General features: G+C 42.1%; 1 protein-coding gene across 17 annotated transcripts in view; it reads left to right on the top strand.

Annotated features, from left to right (window-relative positions):
- The window catches only part of MECOM (MDS1 and EVI1 complex locus), a 313866-nt gene extending 291782 nt beyond the window's left edge, over positions 1–22084 (top strand). For 12 of the 17 annotated variants that reach the window (XM_038183527.2, XM_038183528.2, XM_038183532.2 and 9 more), the window contains 9 exons: positions 328–415; positions 3296–3322; positions 10848–11014; positions 12251–12328; positions 14413–14582; positions 15621–15765; positions 18546–18782; positions 19579–19765; positions 20635–22084. In XM_038183527.2, the coding sequence (XP_038039455.2) occupies positions 328–415; positions 3296–3322; positions 10848–11014; positions 12251–12328; positions 14413–14582; positions 15621–15765; positions 18546–18782; positions 19579–19765; positions 20635–20769 (1234 nt within the window). In that variant the 3' untranslated portion in view covers positions 20770–22084. The remainder of the gene's footprint in view (positions 1–327; positions 416–3295; positions 3323–10847; positions 11015–12250; positions 12329–14412; positions 14583–15620; positions 15766–18545; positions 18783–19578; positions 19766–20634) is intronic. The other 5 variants (XM_038183529.2, XM_038183530.2, XM_038183541.2 and 2 more) reach the window with 1 other exon arrangement.
- The last annotated feature ends 798 nt before the right edge of the window (positions 22085–22882 follow it).

The raw sequence follows: 22882 nt of genomic DNA, 5'->3' as shown, positions 1-22882 counted from the left end.
AGAGCACACTTGGTCACCTTATTTCTTCATAAAAATCCTCAGTAGTTAGTCACTGGTTTTTGCTATCATTATTGCTGGTCTTTTGAAGCGGGATTACTTCCTATGTAAAGGGCACGATCGCCCTTCAACAGCGGTCCGCAGCCCCCGCCCGTCGTAATGAGCCGCGTGCGGGAACCCGGGGCTGACTGTACTTCCTTATCTCTTACCATTACCTCTGAGAAACAAACTGCTTGATGTATAATCGACTGTTTTAAACATGAGTAGCTGTATAATTATTAATATCTGAGACTGATTCATCATAAGCAAATCTAATTTTAACATTTACAGAGTAGAGAAAAGAAAGTTAACTGACCCACTCGAAGCTTTAAAAGAGAAATACTTGAGACCTTCCCCGGGATTCTTGTTTCATCCACAAGTAAGTATTTTTGGAATTTTGATGTTGTAAACAAGCCTATTGGTGCTTCAAAGCAGGTGCAGAGAAATGAATGCGGTCTTAGTCATTTTTGGATTTCCTAAAACACACAGTTTTTGCTTCACCATTGTGGTGGAAAAGCGTAAGCATTGTTCTGGGCTTCTTGATGTTTTGCAGATGAAACAACATGTTTTGATTATAGAGGAAGCCAGATTCGAACTACATGTATGTTTTAGAAGCGTGTTCCTCCATAACCATAGCGTCGCCACCAACGCTCGCAGCTGCCCATCTTTTTCAGGGCCGCTGCAGTGGAGGCAGTATTGCCTTCAGGGAGTCGGTGTAGATCCAAAGTTGGGCGAGCAAAACTGAGCATCCCAGTTACTTGCTTACTTTTATACAATCGATTGCTTTTCTTAATATTTAAAGGACTCCCAGAAAAGAGAGAAAACCTTCTACCCAATGCATTCAACCCTCCTAATGCAAACGTCCCATCTAGCAGTCATGGATGATAGCGTGTGCAGTGACTCTGTAGGGTCCTTTCTCCATGCCTGAAGCCATGCTATATGAGAGGGCTGCTGTGTTGTTCATAGGCCAAAATCCTGCTTCTTACTTGCTGAACAACAATTTATGAGGGTGTCCTTGGAGCAGAACAACAAGCACAGTGTGTATGCACTATAGAAAGAGTACATGTGTGCAGCCTGCACGTTGCTTTTCTTCAGCAGCACTGCACATTCATTCTGTTCTCCTCTTCTTTGCTCAAGGCAGTTTTGCAAAAAAAAAAAGTGTGCAAAATAAATAAATATTTTTGCAAAAAAAAATCTTACTCTTGAAATAAAATGCTTTGTGATACTTGCAAATTTAAACCCCTTGCTGACTATGGGCAGTTTCACCCTAATAGTGACACCCACGTGGGTCTTGTGCAGCCACGAGCTCCTGTCTCTGGTGCAGCTTCCTCTGAATTCCTGGGCAGACCACACCACTAGTCTGCCACAATTTGCTTTTTTTTAATTTTTTCCTAGTTTACCCAGATTGTACAGAATATATTCTGAAGCATGGGACTGGTGGAGATGTGGGAAGGAGAGCTGATGGCGTGTCTCGTTGCAGATACACTGCCGTAATGCTCTTGCATGGGTGGAGAGTGCAGAAGCACCACAGGTCTTCCCAGTTCCAATGCCTGTAGGAAGTGAAGGGTCTATTAAGTATTAAAATTGTTGAGAATTTATGTACAAGATTTAATAGCAGCTCAGCACCTCTTGCTGAGTTATCCTATTTGCCAGAGTTGTGAAGTGACAAGTAGAAATTCCCAGTCCGTAGCAGATAGTATTAATGCACCGATGCACAGCTGGGAGCTGAATCCTCTTTGTCTCCCCTGGTGTAAAACTGGCCGGTTCATCAAGTAACTGATCCTGTTAGAACAAATAAAGGGCTCTACATTAATGGTAAATCATTCAAATTAGGCTATTTAAGGTGCTGTATCAACGGAAGAATTAATAACATTTTGCTGAGTCCTTGCTGGATTTTCAGGTGTAAATCCTTGTTGAGTTGAAGGGACTGCAGGCTTCAGCACAAGTTGGTCTGATGCCATCAGCAGGTGTGGAAGGAGGTTCTTGGTATAACTTGCACTATTAGGAGGTTGTTTGGGATGGGAAGGAGCTGGATACTTTTCTACAAAGTTTTGTGTGAGTGGGTTGCATGCCAGGGGGAAACCTGGAGGAAGATCTGTAGGGTGCTAGGAGAGGGTGACGTGGGCGTTCAGGTGAACTGGAAACAAGGGGAGTTCTGCTACTAGTGGGCAGGATCTGCCCCCTCCTGCACTGCTTAGACCTCTCCTTGGTGCCTGTGGAAAGTCCCAGCACCGTCACCACACCAGATGCCACCTCCGTGCTGCTGGGGCCGGCCAGGGGCAGAGTCCTCTCCCCGCGGTGCTGGGGCTGTGCCCTGCCAGCAGCACTGCAGGGCAGGGGGATGGCTGCAGGCTGCTTGTGCTGCTGCAGGTGGCTGCAGGGTTTTCCTGCTGTGTTTCCAGCCGCATTCTGCCTTTTTGCCCATCCCTCCACATTGCTCATTTGCAATAGAAAAAAAAATCCAGGGTTAAGACTGGCTTTCTTTTTACCACTTACCTGTCCGCTAGGTTAAAGTGTGTAACTTCTGAGTTGGGAGGATAGAAAAGCCATCGGTGTGACATACACTCATAATACACTGTAAAAAAAAAAAAGGAAACCACCATCACATGTCCTGTCAAAAAAGTAAATGTCCAAATTTGCTTTCTTGCTGACATGAATAGAACGGAGCCTCCTGTTTGCAAAGGCAGCGTTTGGCGCAGCGTTTATAGAGGACTGGGGAACGGCTCGCAGAAAAGTGTTGTTGTTTTATAGTCCCGTTCGCCCCTGTAAAAGCACAGGTGTGGACTGCACCACAAGTTTTCATTTTCTGCTGGCAGGCTCTGTCTCTGTAAAACAGGAGCAACATATTTGTCATTGTTTGCGTCCTACGAATTTGTATTTCTGTAGGTGAATTTATTTCTGAAACTTTCCATTTGATTAAACAAGAGCTTAATTTTTTAAACTTGCTAATAGGACCACTAACAAGCAGATCTTTAAAATAGGTTTTGGACTAGAGATTAAAGGCATAAACCCTGCAGTCCCTGCAAAACTCCTCCCAGTGCCAGTGGCCAAAAGCTGCGAAAGATTAGGTCACGTAATTGTATTTCACAGTAATTTGCTGTAACAAGTGTTTTTAGGGAGAGCATGCCCCGATGCAACAAATCATCCAGGATAATGTCTTAATTAGTATCTTTAAATAAAATCTTAATTAGTAGTTTGATTGCAATGAGGGTTCCAATGCAGGAATAATGTGTTGTTTTTGTTTCAATTTTGCTCCCAGTTCCAATTGCCTGATCAAAGAATTTGGGTAAGTTCATTGCTTATATTTTTGATTTAATCTTTGTGAAATAAATTGCATAAGAAAAATATAATATGAAAGATAGCTTACCACACAATCACGGAGCATGCCACTCTTTCCTACAGTGTGTTGTAGCTGTAGCAGATAAATATCTGTTATGTCCAATTGGCTTTATTTTCACTCATCTAAGCCTGCAGTTTTTATCTGGTGAAGGCAATGGGAGCTTTACCTAAGTAAGTAAGGGTTTCAAAATGAAGTCTTTGTTTATATTTAACTGAAATCATTCCAAGGCGTTTCCTTCAGAGATTGCAGTGAAAATTTTCAGGCTGAAATCTTGTTAGATTGCAATAGTTATAAATATTTAATCTGCATTCTAGACATTAAAATATAGAGCCTCGGAGGGCTGCACGTTTCTGTCTCATATTGGCTTCAGTGGGAGTTAGTCACTTTAATAGCTTTGAAGTTTTGAGCTTAATTGCTCATTGCTGTACTTAAAGCCCAAATAAAACACCCATTTATTTGCAGTGCTTGTGTCAAATTTGTCCTGTATGTGCAGTTACATAGAGTCCCCCTTATGTGAACGGGAATTGTGCTTTCTGTATCTGTGGGATAAACTTGAGCATGCTCTTCTATTTTTATAAAATGTTATTTTTAATATGTCTAAATCGCTCCAGAAAAAAAAATAAAAAGAGCCACAGCAACTGCTTTTGCAGATGCAAGTGAAATAACACCGTGTTGTGCTCTCCCATTGCTGGCCCTTGCTGCACGGCGATCCCATAAATACTTGTCCCAGATTTTTCCCAACCTCGCAGCTTCGGGTCTCGGAGGGGAGAGCTGGAGCCGGGCGGCTGTGGCTCTAGGCCTGACTCACGCTCGCTCATCACTCGCAGTGAAACATGGACTAATTGCACAAGGTGTAGCCAGGATTTCATAAAACACGGGCTGAGGTGGCGATGTGCTCCCTCCTGCGTGCATCCCGGCATGGGGTGCCCAGGAAGGGCTCTGTCCTGGTTCTCCTCCATGTGCCTGTGGTCCACGAGCAGCCATGGAGCTCTGCTTTGTGTCCACATGGCTTTAAAGCCCTGATTTCTGTCTGTAAAATGATGGCTGCTAGGATCCTGAGGTGAAACGAGGTCAGCAGGCCCCAAAAGGCTCCTGTGAGCACCCACTGAGCTCGATCACAGTGAGGTGTCTGGGTCCGTAGGAAGGTCTGTACCCAAAACATGTTCCACTGACACTGGCCTTAGTGCCCCACTGAGAGCCTCTGCCCCAGTAAAACAACCAAAGGAAAGGCTGCAGGTATCTTTCATGAATCCTAAGCAAGCCTCAGATGATAAGAAGCTGGGACACAGGGTTAGATGCTGGGCTTGGAGAGCACAAGAGGTGGTACCCAACTTCTTTGTACCAAAGTGAATTTGACATAGCAGTATCCGGGGCCTGTGGTAGGATTTGTGATTTGGCCCGTGCACACTGACCCTCAGAAAAGAGGCTTTGGAGGTGTTTGGCAAGCTGAAAGCCCCAATGCAGTCAGTTTCTTCTGTCTGCTTTCCTTGACATTGGCTTGGTCCTCAAATTTTGGTCATCTTTTTTTTTTTGGCCACACTGGTGCTTGAGCAGCAGCAGCAGCAATCAGTATGGAAAGTGCCTAGGGCAGGATGCAGATTCATGGGTGAATCTTCATCTCAGGAGATTTGACTATGTCACGTGTGCCTTTCTATCTCAATTCAGAGCTGCATGTGCCACATATTTCAAGATTATTTCACATTGTTTGTTTGGCAGGGAGGCTGTAGTCCAGCTCAGTGGGAATCACCCTCTCTTGGATGGATCCCAATTTATTTACCTCGTGGACTTTTTCATTCCCTTCTGGAACCAACAAAAGAGGGTTTCTATAAAGAGATTCTGTAATTAGATTCAAATTTTATTTGCAATACCTTTGTGGAGAATCATTGTAAACAATTAAAATAATTTTTAAAATACGTGAAATGTTATGAGTATATTAACAAAGCTTCATTTTACTGGGCGCATTGTAGGACACGATCCATTCTGTTAGATTAGCTAAATCCCCACCAATGGCATCAACCCAAATCCAGTTTTTCTGGATCTATGCTGGGGATCAGCTGGAGTTTCTTGCTACTGCTTCATAAATTCAGCCACGTGTGCTGGGTGCTTTGGACATGAATATAGCTCAGCCAAGTTCCGTGGCTGGATGGCCAAATGCATTACAACAAATTCACAAGTCATAATTTTTAGAGAAAGCAGCATAACTTGAACTGGGGAGGAAGAAATCCTGAACTTCAGTAGTTGGATTTTCAAGATTTCTCTAAATAACACTAGTAAAAATAGAAGGCAAACATTTGAACCTTTCTTTTCCCATGAGTTATAGCTATAAAGTCAGTTGTTTTTACGATAATAGCATTGAAGGAGTCTAGCTTCTAAAACACGAGGTCACGTAATTCATGACATTGTCTGCTAGATTATTTCATATCATCAGGTTATTCTTAAAAAGCAGCAACAACAAACCTTGCTTTATTTATGCCACTTTCTCTTCTGCTGGTTAATAAATTTTAAGACAAATATCCAGGGCCCCTGCTGATGGTATCTTGCCCGTCGAAATGTTTATAAATACTTGTTTTAGCCGATTATGGTAATGTCTGCATTTTTGAGCCCGAGCTGGGGAATTGTGACTACATGTTAGTTTGCGTCAGTAGGAGGTTAATAGCCTCTCGGGGAGTGGGAGGGAGGTGGGGGAAAGCTGCTTCCTTTTCCAGACATCTGGACGCAGATAGAATCAACAACGCATCGATGTAAATCAAAAGTTCCTGCTCTCTGTAAAACGCCGTCAGTCACCGATCTCAGGTTGGGAGCAGACGCGACCTGTCCATAATGCAGTAACTTGATGTAAATACAGAATAATATCTCCTCGCTCCCCTGCCTCCCGGGAGAGCTTTCACCTGGGGCATGGTGATTACACTAATCCCATCCCTGGGGCCAAGTGGTGCCTTCCTCCCCGGGTCCCGCTGCGGGATGGCCACGGCACTTGGGTGCTTGCGGGGGTGCAGAGCCCTCCCGACAGCTTTTAATTCCTGGTGGTCCCCGGGGACCATTCCTGGAGTGATGGGGTGGCCACGGACACCCACCGGACCTCCCAGCACTGATGCTATAGCAGCAGCATCCTCCGGGAGCTCGGTGGCTTGCTCACCACGGTAACATCTCCACAGTCAGCACAGCTCCTATGGAAGCAAATCTTGCTTTAGCAGTGCTTTGAAGCATTGGGTTGTGCTTCAAAAGGGGAATTCTCACTGAGAGCTCCTACAGACACTGGGCAGTATAGGAAAGCCTTCTGGATTAAAAAACATCTTTAAAAAAATTAAAAAAGGAAAAAAAAAAGGATAAGAATACCTAAGAAATTTTTGCAGTAGTTGGAGTTTATCACCAGCTTCACCCAGAGGTGTCACTGGGATCTGGATGATTAAAGATGTTTGTAAACAGCATGGGATGGAGGGTAAACAGGCAAAGAACAAAGAGCCAACAGTTTATTGAGATCAGCTAAATCCAAAGCTGACTGTGAAGATTTTGCAGAGGTTTCACAGAAAGCTGAGTCACCAGGAATTCAAATAAGAATAAAACTCAATGTCGATAAGTACCACGTAACACTGAAGGGAAAGTGTAACTCTTAACTCTCATCATTCAGGACAAGGGTCTTGAAGTCAATAGTTTTATGAAAATATCTGAGTGCTTAGCAGAAAGGAATTGAAAGCATCATTATGTGTTATATTACTCTCGGATCTTGAATACAGCTGAAGCCCCTCTCAAAAAGGACACAGAATTAGAGAAGACACAGAAAAGTGCAACAGCGACGATCAGAGACAGGGAACAGCTTCCACACAAAAAGAGCCCGAGTAGGTTTTGATTTTGCAGCTTGGAAAAGAAATGCCCGAGGGAGCTGTGCCAGAGCTCTGTAAAACCGTGAATGGTGAGCAGAACCTGAATGAGAAATGGTTATTCATTAGTTTCTACAAGACAAAAAATGAGGGGCACCCAGCTGAATTATCAGGCAAAAGGCTTAAAAGGAACAAAAGCCGGCATCTTTTCATATGCACCTAATTAAATTGGTGAACTTCTTGACAAAAATATAAATGGATTCAAAAAGGGCTTAGATTGGAGCCAAAGCCAGCCCTGTTCAGTGCAGTAATCGAGAGGCAACCTCCAGGTAAAGCTCTCGCACCTCTCCTTTCTGATGTTTGATGCAAGACACCAGGCAGAAGGTCTGCTCCTTGGATGCCCACCTGTGTGTCCCTGGGGCCACGGCAGTGGATGTTGGCCTAAATTTGAAGTGGGTGAGGCCACGCTGTGGGGCAGGGATGGCAGGGCTTTCGTGGGCTGCAGCAAGCCTGTGCTGCCCAGGTGCACATCACCCCCATGGCAAATCCTGTGCCGGGTGCTGTGCGGCACTGAGGGCACCCCAAACATGCCGGGGAAAGGAAGCAGAGGATGAGGAGTGAGGAAGCAGCTGGGAGGCAACAGGGAGAGCATCCTGAAGGCCCTGAGCACCGGCCACGTGGAGCCAAGTGCCAGCAGCCGTCCCTCCTCCCAGACCTTCAGTGCTTTGCAATTCACTCCGTTTCCTACGCTTTTCAAACCTCTGTGCAATGTTTCCTTTTCCCATCACTGGTATTTTAGCTTTTAGCCTCATTTGCACCAGGAGAAAGTTTTCTGTGGAAGGAGCATCAGTTCCTGCACGGAGCTGGCGACCTTCACGGTGGAGCACGGTCTGGGCTGGGAAGGCTGACATGGAGCAAACTCACCTCTCATCCTCACCACACCTTCACCGGGGCTGGCTTCTGTGAAGTTGTGACCTTTCTAAAAAAGAAGAATTTATTGCTCTCATTATTCTTAGGAAAACGCCCCGGCATTGTGAGCCGTACCCCCAGCAGCCAGTAACTGCTGTAATTACAGCGACAGCAGTGGGGTGATGCTGATTTTTATCAGCAAAGACGTCGGGCCAAGCACTTCCCTTTGTTGCCTTTCGTGAAAAATATAAATCATACCAGGTAACTACATGGATCAGTCTTAAAAAAAACAACACAATAGTCATTCCTACGGTGAGAAATGTATTTTTGGAAATCTTGTAATACTTTAAAATAATTGGAAGTGCTTGGATTTCCTCTGAATGAGGGCTTTAAGATTAGGTCCTGATTTCATACCTATTTTGGGACCGATGTAATCCTGGAGGCAGTACAGAGTTAGTGCTGAGCTACACCAGTGTACATTAGAGAAGAATCGGTATCAATTTCTCCTCTGCAAAATCCTGAAAACAATAAAAAAAAAAAAAAGCATGACTAAGCCATTTTAAATGTAAAGGGGAAAATAGTTTCTTTAATATATTACTGTAGGGAGCCACGTACATGAGGAATGGTGATCCAAAAATGATTTAAAATCACTAGATAATGAAACTGACTTGAATATTAAATATACATAAATAAAACATTTATTATACTTCTCGGTGCCCTTATTATTCTTCACCGTAAATATGTGCTATCATAACCCACGCACTGTCTTGTCACTGCTAATCAGCCCGAAGGCCAAAGGTCGTTTTTCATTCAAACCATTTATTTTCCACAATTGCAGAATTGACAAACGATTTCTTGCAGGGAACAATTAGAAGGAATTAAAGGCAGGGGAAAGACTATTATAAAAGCTTTAAGAATCAATTCTTCCTATAGAAAAATACGGAGTCATATAAATATATGGTAATGTTGAGTTGTATGGGTTGATAATGACACCTCTCTGCCGAGATAGAATTACCTCCTCTCCCAGCAGCATCATCATTACATATCTCACGCCTGTGATCAGTACATGTCAAAATCCTTCATATTGACAAATGTGCTGTCCACTTGCATCTGTGGAGAATGTTTTAGCAGCTGAGTGATTATGAATCAAACCCCAGAGCTTACAGCCCCTACTGCCTCGCAATGCTTTTCCATTTGTTGCCTGACAAGTAAATGTATCTTGACTTCCCTCTGAGATTTTTTTTTTCTTTCACTGTGTTTGATGAAAGACATTTGGCAAATTGGCAGTGGTACCCTGTACATTGCAATTTGTACTCGGCATTAGGAGTCTGAGCATGAAATGAGAGGGCAGGCTACAGGCTAAAGGGAAAAAAAAAACAAAACACCACCACCACAAAGCCAGAGCTAACCAGCACGTGAGCAGTCATTTCAGAGACAAGCATGGAATTCTTTCCATTAAAATAAAATTAAAAAAAAAAAAAATCAGAGCAGTCTCTTCTGGATGAATGGGCTGCAAAGGTGTTCTCCCAGCTGGCACTTGGTTGATGCAGGTTTATGGCAGCGATCCGTGTGCCCAGGCAGGGGGATGGTTAGTGAGCACTTGGGAAGTGCTGCGGCACCCAGCACTGCCATGGCTAAGGAGCATTCAGCTTCTTGTCTTCAATGACATTTCCTCCTTCCTTCAACCAAAGCATTTTGCAGGGCTCATGCTGTCGTGGTCTTTAGGTGCCTATCTTGGGTTTCTGTGTTTTTGTTTTATAATTTATTGTATTATTATTTTATTTTTTCTCCAAGTGACAATGTTGGTGGTTTTGGAGCAGTTTTTTGTGGTCAGTTCCAGTTTAAAGGCAGCCAATCTCCAGGAATGGTTTAATGCCCAGTCCCTGAAAATTAAAGACAGCTACACCGAGAGGTGGCATCCCAAGTGAGTAGGGCTTGCAAACAACTGAGAGTAGAGCAGAAGTATAAAGACGTTGTAGGAAAACCTGACAGGCATCTAAGTGGTAATGTGAACAAACACATAGCACCAAGCCCACCAAAGCTTTATTTCTTACGGATTTCTCTCATGGCGTTTGACTTTGATGTGTAAGAAGACTTTACTGAATGCTTGCATGTGGCTGGGACAATGACAGAGCCTCTCTGGCATGTTTCAGTCTTTGGTTGAGCTAGAGTGTTTATAAGGTGTCCTCTGTGGTATTTTTCCCCTGCAAGTACTTTATTAAAAAAAAAAAAAAAAAAAAAAAAAAAAAATAAATCAGGAATTCAGTTATTGGGATCTCTGTATTTTCTGTTGATTTGGTCAAAAATGGCAAGAGTTCAATAGGTGGTTTGCTCAGACTCAGACACCCACCCAAAGAACATGACTGCACAAGCTGTATTTCTGTAGATGCTGAGAAGTAAGAAGAAAATAAGAAGAAATAAGAACAAAATGAACTCTGGCTAACTTAGATCTTGTATGGAAGCAGCTTTCCATTTTGGAAATTAGGACAGGAGTTCTGCTGTGCACTGGCCTTGCCGAGGAATGCAGCCAGTCCAGCAGTTACAGGAGTTACTCCAAGAGGGACAAGGTCATGGCCACCAAGGTGCCTAATTTGCCCAGTAATTTTTGTGACTGCAGCTCTGCATTTGCTTTTTTTTTGTTTGTTTGCTTGTTTCTTGGGAGCATGTGTGCTTTATACCTAGGTTTTTCAAAGCAGGCAGAGCGGTATTCACCATGACGGGTGTTGTGCCATCTTCTGTTGCAGATGTCAGCCATCGAGAACATGGCCGAGAAGCTGGAGAGCTTTAGCGCCTTGAAGCCAGAGGCCAACGAGCTGATCCAGTCGGTGCCGTCCATGTTCAACTTCCGAGCCCCCCCGAGCGCCCTGCCCGAGACCCTCCTGCGCAAGGGCAAGGAGCGCTACACCTGCAGGTAGCCCCACGGCAGCTCGATGAATGGGGTGGAAGCTATTAGATAAACAACGCCTTTTCCAAATGTTCTCCCCCCTTTCATATTCACAAGTGTGCTTTCATCATTGAGTTTTTTGATTGTAAACTACAGACCCATTTTTCTCTTGTTTTCCTCTCTTTAATAATCCAAAGGATCAGTGATAAAATACGTGATTTATTAGGACATAAGTATACAGACCTAAAAAAAAACAATTAAGATGATTGTGGCCATACATCCAACCCAAATGTATAAGAGTTTTGCCAGCGGGAGCAGAATTAGCTGCACAGCTATTTTGAAGGCTTGCACGTCATGTTGTGAAAAAAAAATAAAAAAAAAATAATGGGATGTTACAAGTAAAGGGATGCAACCTTCAAAGTTGTCATGCGAAACAACCACCAGCCTCATTCTCTTGAGAGCTGTGCATGCTCTGTCCTCACGCAAAAATGGGCTGAATGTGATTAATAGAACTGGACTGATTATAACCTGAATATTAATGTGCTACTCAAATGAGTGGGGAGGGCTAACGAGGTGTATATTGTTTATATGTAACATATATGTGTGTATATATATATTGCCATTATTGGTCCTATGACATGTTGCAGAGTTTGGAGAATGGTTTTTAAATTGCATTGTTTGGGTCTCTATATCATCTCCAGAATGCGCAGGCGTTTGACACTGGCATATCAGTTTATCTGATCTTTTTGAAAACATGTCACCTTCTTTCAAGACATGTTGTTATAGAAACATACCTTGATGGATTAGGTCTTTGAGTCTTGTCTGGTCTGATCCTATTCAATGCACAGAATGATGTCACATTTGCTGACACTTAGAGTTGGTTGAAAGGTTTGAAATTTGCTTACATCGAGGCTGAAATACAAGGCTTTAATAATAGATTCTCATAATTCCAAATCTGAATGTGACAGATAAGCACTTAGTGAGCCTAGAAATTTGGGGTGATCTTTAAAACTAGCGTGTTTTCATGTATTGTTTGTGTATGCACTAGAAAAGCCACTCAGTGCCAGCAATTCCAATTCCATTCTTCTGTGTGTATGTGTGTGTCTCAATTGCTTCTGTTTGCTGCATGCTTTTATTGAAGTGTCTTTACACCAAAGTAATGCCAATAGTACCCTATATCAGTGAGGCTATGCCTCTAGCAGCTGAAACTGGAACGAAGCCAGTGAATGTTGCATTGCCTTATCGAGCCTTTCCTCATCGCAGATACTGTGGCAAGATTTTCCCAAGATCTGCAAACCTAACCCGTCACCTGAGGACGCACACTGGAGAGCAGCCCTACAGGTACAGAAGCCCCTTAACGCGTGTTGGTGGTTGTGCGTGTGGTCAAGTGAATAAAGCAGAGGTCCATGTGTTCAACAGCCTTGCTCGTTAACAGCCCATGGATGTTAACAATGGTTTTGGCTCTGACCTCAGGGAGTTTTGGGGTGAGACACCACTGCCATTGCGACGGGCATGTCCCCATGTTGCTTTTTGGTTTCCTACCTGAGAACAGGCAGTGCTTTCCAAACAGCTTGTGGTCACACAGGTCACTGTCAGTAGAGGTTGGGTGGATTTTTGTCTTGCTGTTAGAAATGTGGTGCCCTTATTGGCAGAACTCTTTTCCCACTTAAGCTCACCATAAAATTTCTATTCTTCACGGGAACGTAAAGCTGTGTCTTGGAGTCCTGCTCCAGTGACGCTGGAGAACGTGAACATTTTGCCTTTGTTTTGAACAAGGCTTTTTGTGCTCCTTCAGACAAGGGTGGCTGTACATGATGCTGCGATTCAGTGTTCGAGCTGCAGCAATGGGGGAAGGTTTTGGTCATAGCTTGTGAAATTCTTTTGCCTCAAGCAGCCACCCAGGCACCATTTGCTAGTCCTGCCTTTGCCTTGCGGGATAGCTGGCATTTCTGAATGAGCAGGGATGAAGTGATTTTCAGTAAGGCTCATGGTCACATTTTCCCTTACAATTTTTATTTATTTATTTATTTTTTTAATATAAGAACTCTGTGGTGTTATTTGCAGCCCAAAGTTGGGTGTTTTGTCAATCATCTGATTTCTGAAAGGTCCCAGTTGCAGAGACATTACTATATTTATTAATTTCCTGCCTAATCTGGATCCTTTTTGAGGTCTGATTAACCAAAACCCATGTGAGCTTACTCTCTTGTTGATAAGGATATGTATGTGATATTTTATCCAGGACAGTTACACACAGCAATGTGTATGGAAGCTTTACCTTATTGAAAATGAAAGATTAGTTTAAATCAGCTGGAAAGAAGCCAGCACGTGTTCCAGTAAAACAAATGCACAAATTTCTGCATTTTATGACCTGTAAAGAGCAGACTAAGCTCATTGTTTGGGAGGAAACAATATGTTTTTTTTTTTTGCCTCTAGTCTCTTTGGGAAATGAGATTCACATCTAATTTTATTGAAGAAAGGTCTTGATGCATGTAATACTTGTCTGCTACATAAAAGCCAGGAACAATTAGTAGCATAATGGGCGATTTCAGCACTAAAAAAATTGACATCATTGACAAGCGTAAAAGACATGCAGAGACGCACAGGAGAAGTGAAAGATTGAAAAACTAAAGTGGTGAAGCCTGTTGGCTGGTTGCCAGCAAGAGAATTTGGAATAGTTATAGTATGACTTAGTAATGGCTTAAAGAGCAATACAGTAAAGGCTTTAGGGACTCCAAATCACTGCAGAGTATGAAAATTGATGCCTCTGGTACCAGAGTGATAGACTAAACTACTCACATTGGCACGGTATTAAAGGTTGGGATTGTTTATTGCTGGTTTTTGCAAGATAACCAAATTTCCTCTGGGATTAGCAATCGAGTAAGCTAATTCCTCAAGAAGAGATTTAATCACACAGTATAATTTAGAATAGGAAAAGAAATGGCCCTTTTTACCTTATTTGAGCATTAGAAGAGATCTGTTTCATGTTTTTTCCAAAAGTGTTTAATTGTATTGTATTGGCAGCACATGAAACAATGGAGTTATTGCTCTACTGTTTTCAAACTTCCCAACTTTGCGTGCAACAGTTTTAAAAACATGGGAATCAATTACCCAAGCTAATTTGATGCCATAAACTCTGAAATATTATGCTCGTTCCTAAGTGTAGTATTTAAGAGATAAAGACTAATGTGAATTAAAGCTAAAAACCAACTGCAGAAGTGACGTCTCCATTCCAAGAGCACAACTCTCCAGTCACTCAGCCAACACACTTCTTCAGTTCAGGAAGGTCTTGCCACAGTAGGGACCAAGGAACTGAGTTTGGGTACTGAGGCTGATCTTGGAAGGTATTTCGTGTCTCCTAGGGCAAAGCTTACATATTTAGCTACTAACAAATGGTTTTCTACCCACCTGTTTTGTTTTGTTTTTAGATGCAAATACTGTGACAGGTCCTTTAGCATATCTTCCAACCTGCAGAGACATGTCCGTAACATCCACAATAAAGAGAAGCCATTCAAGTGTCACTTATGTGACAGGTGTTTTGGTCAGCAAACCAATCTTGACAGACATCTAAAAAAGCATGAGAACGGCAACATGTCTGGTATGTACGCCTTTTCCCTTCCATTGCACCCTGCGTGCAGCCCATGCTCACATACCGGGGCTTCACGTTCCCTTTCAATACTGACTTTGAGCACCAAGTGTCAATCGGCACAAGTTACTCAGCACCAAAGATTTTTGGAAAATGTTTAAGTGCCTAAGCTCTGCAGACATTTAAAGTGCTTTGAAAATCCCATCATAAACTCTACCCTTGTGTAACTTAATACCACTGGATGATGTCTTTTCTTTTGTTTTTAATTAAGCCAACCTGAACATTTTGAGAACAGACTGGGAAAATTGGTTTAATCCCAATCACTTGGCTGTCAATAGATGTCCTAGCTTTAGAGTCTCAAGGGGTATCCTAAAAGATTTTATTGGCACTCTGTAAAATATTCCCACTGTCAGGAGCTGAAAAGCCCTATCTGTAGTAGAGGTAATGGTGCCTCAGAAACCTGGGAGTAAAGTGGTCACCTCACAACAGCAACAAAGGCAGGGGGAGGTACTGAGTATCATTGGTCTGGTTTAGGTATTTGCAGGGTTTAATAAAAAACTCTTCAGTTTTTCCAGTCTACTTTTTGCTCCAGTGGAAATACCAAGCACGTGTGCTGAAAGCAGAGCTGTCTTCTCCCAGGTGCACAAAGATGTCTGTCACTGGTCACCCAGTGCTAATGAACCTGGTTGATTATGTCAATGGTTGGTTCATATTTTATGGAAACCTATATAATTGGTAGCTAAAATTAAGTTCCATTTGCTCAGTTCAGCTGTTCGTCTGGCACAGTTATTGAGTGACCACTGAAGTTTAAAAGTAACAGGGAGGAGGTGTTGAAATAGCAATTTTGGCTGGAAACCACCTTAGCCCATGGATAATAACTCTTCCCTTCTAATGGCCAGTTTTACAGCTAAAAGCTGATAGGGCATGATGAACAGCTCTCTCTTGGTCTCACCCATTTTAAACACCATTTCAATTTCGATCTGATTTAGAAGGTTAAATATAGAAAATGTAAACGAGCAACAACAAAAGTCCTGTATTTCTCCTATTAAGGTACTGCAACGTCTTCACCTCACTCAGAACTGGAAAGCACAGGGGCAATCCTAGATGACAAAGAAGATTCTTACTTTACAGAAATTAGGAATTTTATTGGAAACAGCAACCACAACAATCAGTCCCCCCGGAACTCAGAGGAGAGGTAAGTTTCAACTGGTCTGCCTTCAAAAGGTGCCACTGTTCTTTTTCCAGTTTTGTTTGCTTATTAAACCTGATTTTTCACTTTTAATGATGTGTGGAGCCAGAGTTATTTTAGCAATCTGGTTGCTTCGGGTTTCACCTAAGTGTCTTATGAAGAGAAACATGCTGATTCCCTCCCCGCTGTGCATAAATGTAGTCCCGGTGGCAGATGCTGGCCAGAAGTGTACATCTACTTAGACATTTCTCCTTGTATCAGTACCTTTCTTGTTCAAGTTGCTGTGCACCATTTGTCATTGCTCATTTAAGTCTGTTAAAAAATTCCTTCATTTTACATTCATGGCAGAGCAGGTGAACATTCAGTGGCTGAATGTGGAAGGATCAGATTGCTTAAATATACTTTAAATGTATAGCTTGTAAAGTAGACTAAGCTAGATTCTTAAATGAAATGGAAGATTATAACTTAGAAGTCCTGTCTTGCAAGGAACTCAGTGCCAAGAAGGATGCTTGCTAGCAAAAAGTCAGTGAAGTTGTCGGTAGGTGTTGTTAGTGCACAGTGCTCTAGTATGTGACAGATTTTTTCCTATTAAGATTTATTAATTATATGTGTTTTAAGCTAGCAGAATATAGACCATTTCTAAAGATTCTCAACTAATAAAAATATAGCTAAGCAAAACAAAAGGCTGTAACAGGGATACGCATATCAACTATGCATTTCTTTGAGACTGGTTTTGCATTATGCATTACTTGTGCTTTTGAATTGGCATTACATTAGCGACATCAAAAATTTCTTACTGTTGGTGACAAACTTCACTGTCTCCTCAATTTCCAGATGTCTTTGTGAGGGAATAAAAATGGCGGACATAACACAATTTCCCTGAAAGTATTGGATTAAGTGATTACATGCATATTCAAATTCCATTCCATCTTGATTGGCAATGAGTGCTTGGGATTTTTTTTTTGCACATCTGGTCTCAACATGTCCTCCAACAGGAAGTCAGCAAAGTGAAAAGGTTGCTGGGTTATGCAGTGTTTCCTTTCTAAATTTGGCACTTCAGACTGCTTTTGATGGATATTTTATCCCTGGCAAATTGCTGCATTTGAAAGCATAATTAGAGAATCTGTTTTCTTAATCACATGGCTTTTGTTACTTTGGTTGTAGTCCATCTCCCTTTCATTTCTAGCAGCCTCAATTGAGCATAGCAAGCAAGTTGGCAGCCCAGACTGTGCTCAGCAATTTCTTATATCTGCGTATTTAAATAAAAGATGATAAAAAGATACTGCTCTGATTAATTTGGAGAGGGGGTGGTTGCTTCAGCTCTCCCGACTCTGCACACCCTCAGATTTTTTGATACTGTGATATAAACACACCATTACCTAGCTTTCTTTAATGCAGTAAGTACTAAAGTTGTGACAATTGGCTGGAATTTGCTCAGAAAATAGATGAAACTGTTGTGTTTAGGAAAACGATGCTATCACCGTATAACAAATTAGATTTCACTAGTGTATTCTCCATAAGAAAGGACATCTGTTATAACAGCAAGTCTAACATTAAATATGAAATTTGCTGGTAGGACTCATCCTTATCTAGCGAAAACTTTTGGTATATTCCATATTGTCCCGCACAGTTTGAAGCACATGCAGTCTAAAGCAAACTGCAGGCGGACAATAAGGTTTCCATTTTTGTAACTGTATTCCTGGAAGAGTAGGGACCTTTTGCACAATTAGAACAATAGATGAATCAAGGTCTCCATGCTACGTAAAACAGTGGGGCAGATAGGCTGGTAGCTTGCGCTCACGTGGCTCCACTGAGTTCAGCCCTGGCATGCCCCGGGCACGTCTGGCCACACGTTTCCAAGTGCAGTGGCTGTGCTGAGTATCATTAGCTCTCATTTAATGCAGTGGATGCGATGCATCTCCAGTAGTCACAATCCTACAGGACTGAGGCCATTAGCAAATAAGCCTCTACTTCAGCATGGATACTATGCCCTTGATAAAATCCCATAGGAAGTAGTTAAGAGAAGTCATTGTCTGAAAGCAAGAGATGATGTCATAGCAGCGTTTGGACCAAAAGGTTCTCCGCATGCTCATTTATAAAAATAAAGACACCTCACTTAAAATGCTTTGCGACCTTTCTTTTAATTACTTCTTCAAATCAGTCACTAGTCAGAGTTCAGCGTGGAAGCAATACTGCAGACAACTCTTTATGTCTTCAGCTGAAGTCACTTAGGTTCCCATGTATGTAATCCATACGTTCACTTAAGTAGTATGGCTTCCAAATGGATGATGGTGTGCAAAATTAATTATGCATGTAATTTTGACTTTAAAACTCCTAATGCAGTATTGGATGTCATTCTTGAAAATGCCAGAGCTCATTTTCAGAGTTTCTCGGCCCCTACAGCTTCTGCTAAAAGTCAGAGTTGTTTTGCCTAGACTACAGACATGGTTGGAAATATGAGATGAAATAATGCGTGAGAAAATTTGGAATGGATATCTGAACATCCCTCCTCTTGAACAGTAGTTCTAGGATCCCAGGATAACAGGAAAATCCCATGCTGATTGCGCTGTAATGTCCCACTGATTTTTGAGTGGATCTTTCTACAATACTGCTTAAATGTCTGAAGCTCAAAAAGATAAATTATACTTTTTTTTTTTTTTTCCAGGAAATTATGTTTTTCTACTGGGACATTCTTTTCAGATCCATCTCCAACAATTCACTGGTGTGGAGCTTTCATGAGTTGATTTTGCTTTGATTATTGCATGTTTTTATTTTGGTACTTTCAGAATGAATGGCAGCCACTTTAAGGATGAAAAAGCCATGGTAACCAGCCAGAACTCAGATTTGCTGGATGACGAAGAGGCAGAAGATGAAGTAATGATGGACGAAGAAGACGAAGAAAGCGAAATTGCAGGGAAAGCAGTCAAAGAGCCTGTTACAAGCGACATACACGAGGGGACTCCAGAGGAGGATTACGAGGAAACGAGTACTTTGGACATGAACTGCAAAGCTTCCCCTGGCAGGTTGGTTCCTTCCTAGTATTGGTTCGCTCAATACACAAAATAAAAACAATAAACCATACAAGAGTGCCAGCACCAAACTGTGTGCCGTGGGAACCCGTTCGAGGTAGCCAACTTCCCAGTTACGATAGCAACATGCATCCGTGTTTTGGTCAATACCAGCCCTGTTTTCAGCCTCTTCATACAAAATGGGGCCGCTAAGAGGAAAAATAAGTTCACTAAGGGAACTATTGTCAGGTTTTGGGTGAGACAGGAAATGTTCTTGGGAGATACGTTATCTGCTCCTTAAACCTACCCTAATCTCCCATAATGGGCTGGTGAAAGGCTGTGGAGACACCAGAAGAGAGACAGACTCTCCAACCTTTGCTCCCACTGCCCACCCTCTCCTCTTTAGAACAGGAAGTATGATGCCTTTTGTTTCATGATTATGGTCCCACAGTGCAAGGTGGGTTATAAAAAGGGGATATTCATAGGTGTAAATTTGAGAGGAAGAGGGAACACAGTGAGGATCAGCCTTAAACTCCAAGTTGGTAGTGGGCAGCACTAGGTGTGACTGAGGGTGGTTTGTCTGATGTGACCGTGCACTGCAGGACATGAGCCAGACACCAAGGGGGCTCTGGGGACTCCTTGAACCCTGCTGCTTATTGGGTAGCTCTGCAGCATGTGTGATTTTTGGTGCAGGTAGTTCAAAAGCTTGGAGTGGATGTGAATGCCTGAGAAGGTTGGGCAACAGCCATTCTGAGCAGCCTGCAGTTAACAGATGTTAAAACTCCCTGTAACCTCTGTGGTGTTTTTGTAGGTATAAAGAGGAGGAGTATAGTAAGACTGGACTTTCTGCTTTGGACCACATAAGGCACTTCACAGATAGCCTCAAAATGAGGAAAATGGAAGAAAATCAATATAGTGAAGCTGAATTGGCAGCTTTCAATACTTCCCAGCTGCCAGAGGACCTAAAACAACCATTATACAGGAAATCCAAATCCCAGGTAAAAGTCTTAACTAAGTTAAAATGTTATTGTCACCAGATACCCAAAGGATTAAGCTGTTAGTGTGTGGCGGGCAATGTCGTTTCAACTTGGTCAGGCAGGGCTGCACTCCACCTCTGTAAATCTGAGCGTGCCCCAGTTTCCCCCTGCATTTCTACTACGCAGGGAAACATCACATGGTTCTCTGGTCCCTGGTACCAGAGGATTTTTTTCCTTCCTTGCTGGTTTTGTTTCTGTCTGCGAGCCACAGAAATGCCATGATAACTGTGAAATTGTCACAGTGCTTTCAGACAGCCAGTGCACTCCGGTGGATGCTGTGCAGTTTAGCTGCAGCCTTGCAAGGGTGAGATTTGGTCTTCTGGCTGGTTTGGCTTTTTGGTGTTTCTTTTTAAAAGTCTGTTGGATGTTATCGCATCCAGGTCAATGGTGTGTTTCAGTAACAGTAATAATTGGACTGATGCCCAAGTGGCATTTCTTGAATTATTTTAAACATTAATTAAAAAGGGTCTTTTTAGCCCCTGTAAAGATTCCCGTTTTAAAAAATGCAGAACATGCCCATAGAGAAGGTCACAGCAAAGTCTCTTGTGCCAAGAATCTGAAGGCAAATGAGACTCTGGGACCTTGCCTATTATCAAAGTTTTTTCAGAGCTTCATGAAGCCAGAGGAAAGCACAAATAATTACTGCTATTAGTGAGTCAAAAATGTCAGTGAAAAGGTTGACAGTGGTTTAACCTAATGCACTTGGGTTTTTTTCATTAAGCTCAGAGGACCAGTTGTGGTCTAAAAGATGCCTGGACCACATAGCAGTAGCATGGTTTTAACCTCAGATAACCCGAAGCATGACCTCTTTTTCTTCTTTCCCTGTCCAGGCGTATGCTATGATGCTCTCTCTCTCCGACAAGGACTCCCTTCATTCTGCATCCCACAATTCTCCCAATATGTGGCACAGTATGGCGAGAGCTGCTGCAGAATCCAGCGCCATCCAATCCATCAGTCACGTATGACATTGTGAAGTCTTACCAAGAATGGGACCAAGTCCAAACCAGTAGCATGGCTCTTTCATATATGACTGTTTAAAAGACTGCTGAGCAGAATGCCTTATAAATCTGCAGGGTCACTCATTTAAAGTCTGGTGACCTTAAACTGAATAATTTTAAAAAGAAAGAAACTATTTATTCTCAATATTTTGTTTTGCACAGCAAAGGCAGCTGCTGACTTCTGGAGGATCAATGCGACTTAAAAAAAAAAAAAAAGTTTCAGTGGATTATGTAAACCGGGGCCGGGAAAAAGTGTCTTCCAGTTCACCCGGCTTTGAGGGGCAGGGGCAAAAGGGTTAAGACTGCATTGATACACACATGGGCACTCCTTTAAAGTAGTAACTGAATTCATTTTCTTTTTGTATAAGATAGTTTGACACAGGATTGGGAACAGTTGCTTTTATGTACAAATCTCTTCATTAAAGCTTTATGCATTTTAGCCCTTCAAAGAAAGAAAATAGTTCTATCAAATGCACACTATCCATCGTAAATGTAGAAAGAAGTAACAGGGAATATTTTGTTCTCTCCGTAATTCTTTTGCCTTCTCAACTGCATTGTTAAAAAAAAAAAGGAAAATCAAGAAAAAAAAAAGAAAAAAAAGAACTATGAGAAACAATACATAAGAGGCTTGTGTATATTGTAAACTATGAATGTTCACTACTCCAAGAAGCTAAATCATCCAGATAATTCCGTGAAAGCACCACGTCCATCGACAGCACCACTAGTTCAAATCATTGTAATGAGATTTTAATTTTAGACAATCATGTCACTATTTTGTTGTATTGTTTCCTTTCCCCCTTCCCTCTAATTTCTTCTTTGTGTTGTGTGTACCATGTATTTATTTGTTGGCAAACAATTGTTTGTTGATTAAAATAGCACTGTTCCTGTAACAAACAGCACTGCTCCAGTCCCCCACTGCGTTACAATGTAGGCACCCATGTACTTAAAAAAAAGTGAGGTGAACTGATCTGTGTATATGGGAGTGCAAAACAGTGTTTGAAATTTTCTTACATTCCTCTTTTATTTTATTTTTTTCCTTTTAATGAACTAAATAACTAATAGATGCGACTTAGTTTTTTTTTTGTAATACAGTAAATTGATTCAATTGTATAAACAGTTATAATTTCTTCATGAAAGCATGATTCTTCTGATTAAAAACTGTACCCAATATTTTATGCTGGTTGTCTGCGAGCTTGTGTGATGTTATGTTCATGTTAATCCTATTTGTAAGATGAAGTGTTCCAAATTTATGTTTAAAAAAATAAATAAATAACGGAAGGTATTCAGTTATTTTTGGGGTATTTTTTTTGGCCTTTAGTGAGGGACCAGATTTATTTTTCCTTTTGTTTATAATCTCATTTTGAAATAATCAGCAAGTTGAGGTACTTTCTTTAAATGCTTTGTACAATGTAACTGTTACGCATTTCAGTACATTACTATGGGAGGATCAACTTAAAAAAAAAAAAAATAAAGGACTACAAAACTGAAGGGATCCTTTTCCTTATTGCTTGCTTTTTGTCTGGGTCAGGTCAAAAATTTCATTTTTCATCTGCAGTTTGGGGAGTGAAGAGAGCTGCTCTGCATGTCTGCGGGGCCACAGCGTGAGGCGAAGCACCTGGGACTTGGTCGTGCGACTGCAGGCCCAACCCTGAGTGTCTCGGTGTCCCTCTGTCTCCTGAGCCGCTCTGGCATGCTTGAGATGAGTCCTTTAAGCTTCAAAATGCCTCCTTGAGGAAACACTTCCCTCGTTTTGCAGGAGAGGCTTGTAGAAAGTCATTTTCTGATGCTCTTGTAGAGCCTTGAGCTCGAGCTGGTGAGGTGCCCGCCTGCCTGCTCGTGAGGTGATGTTAGGGAGCGGTGAGTAACCGTGAAACATTACTTACTCACCAGAATGATAGAAATCCATAATTAGGAAGCTAAATTGGCCTTCAAGTGCATAAAATGAGCTTTTAGGGTCTACCTAAAAGGACAAAAAGTTTTAGTTTGAATGGTTCCTTTGCAGTCAAGTCCAAAGCCCCGCTTCCCTGGACACATTGCAGAGCAGCAGGAGGTGGCATGTCCAGGAAAAGCCGCCTTTTGC

The sequence above is a fragment of the Anas platyrhynchos genome, chromosome 9 (assembly GCF_047663525.1).
Source record: "Anas platyrhynchos isolate ZD024472 breed Pekin duck chromosome 9, IASCAAS_PekinDuck_T2T, whole genome shotgun sequence".
NCBI classification, from domain to species: domain Eukaryota; kingdom Metazoa; phylum Chordata; class Aves; order Anseriformes; family Anatidae; genus Anas; species Anas platyrhynchos.
The sequence above is the reverse complement of the archived record's forward strand: the minus strand, read 5'-3'. Positions and strand labels throughout refer to the sequence as shown.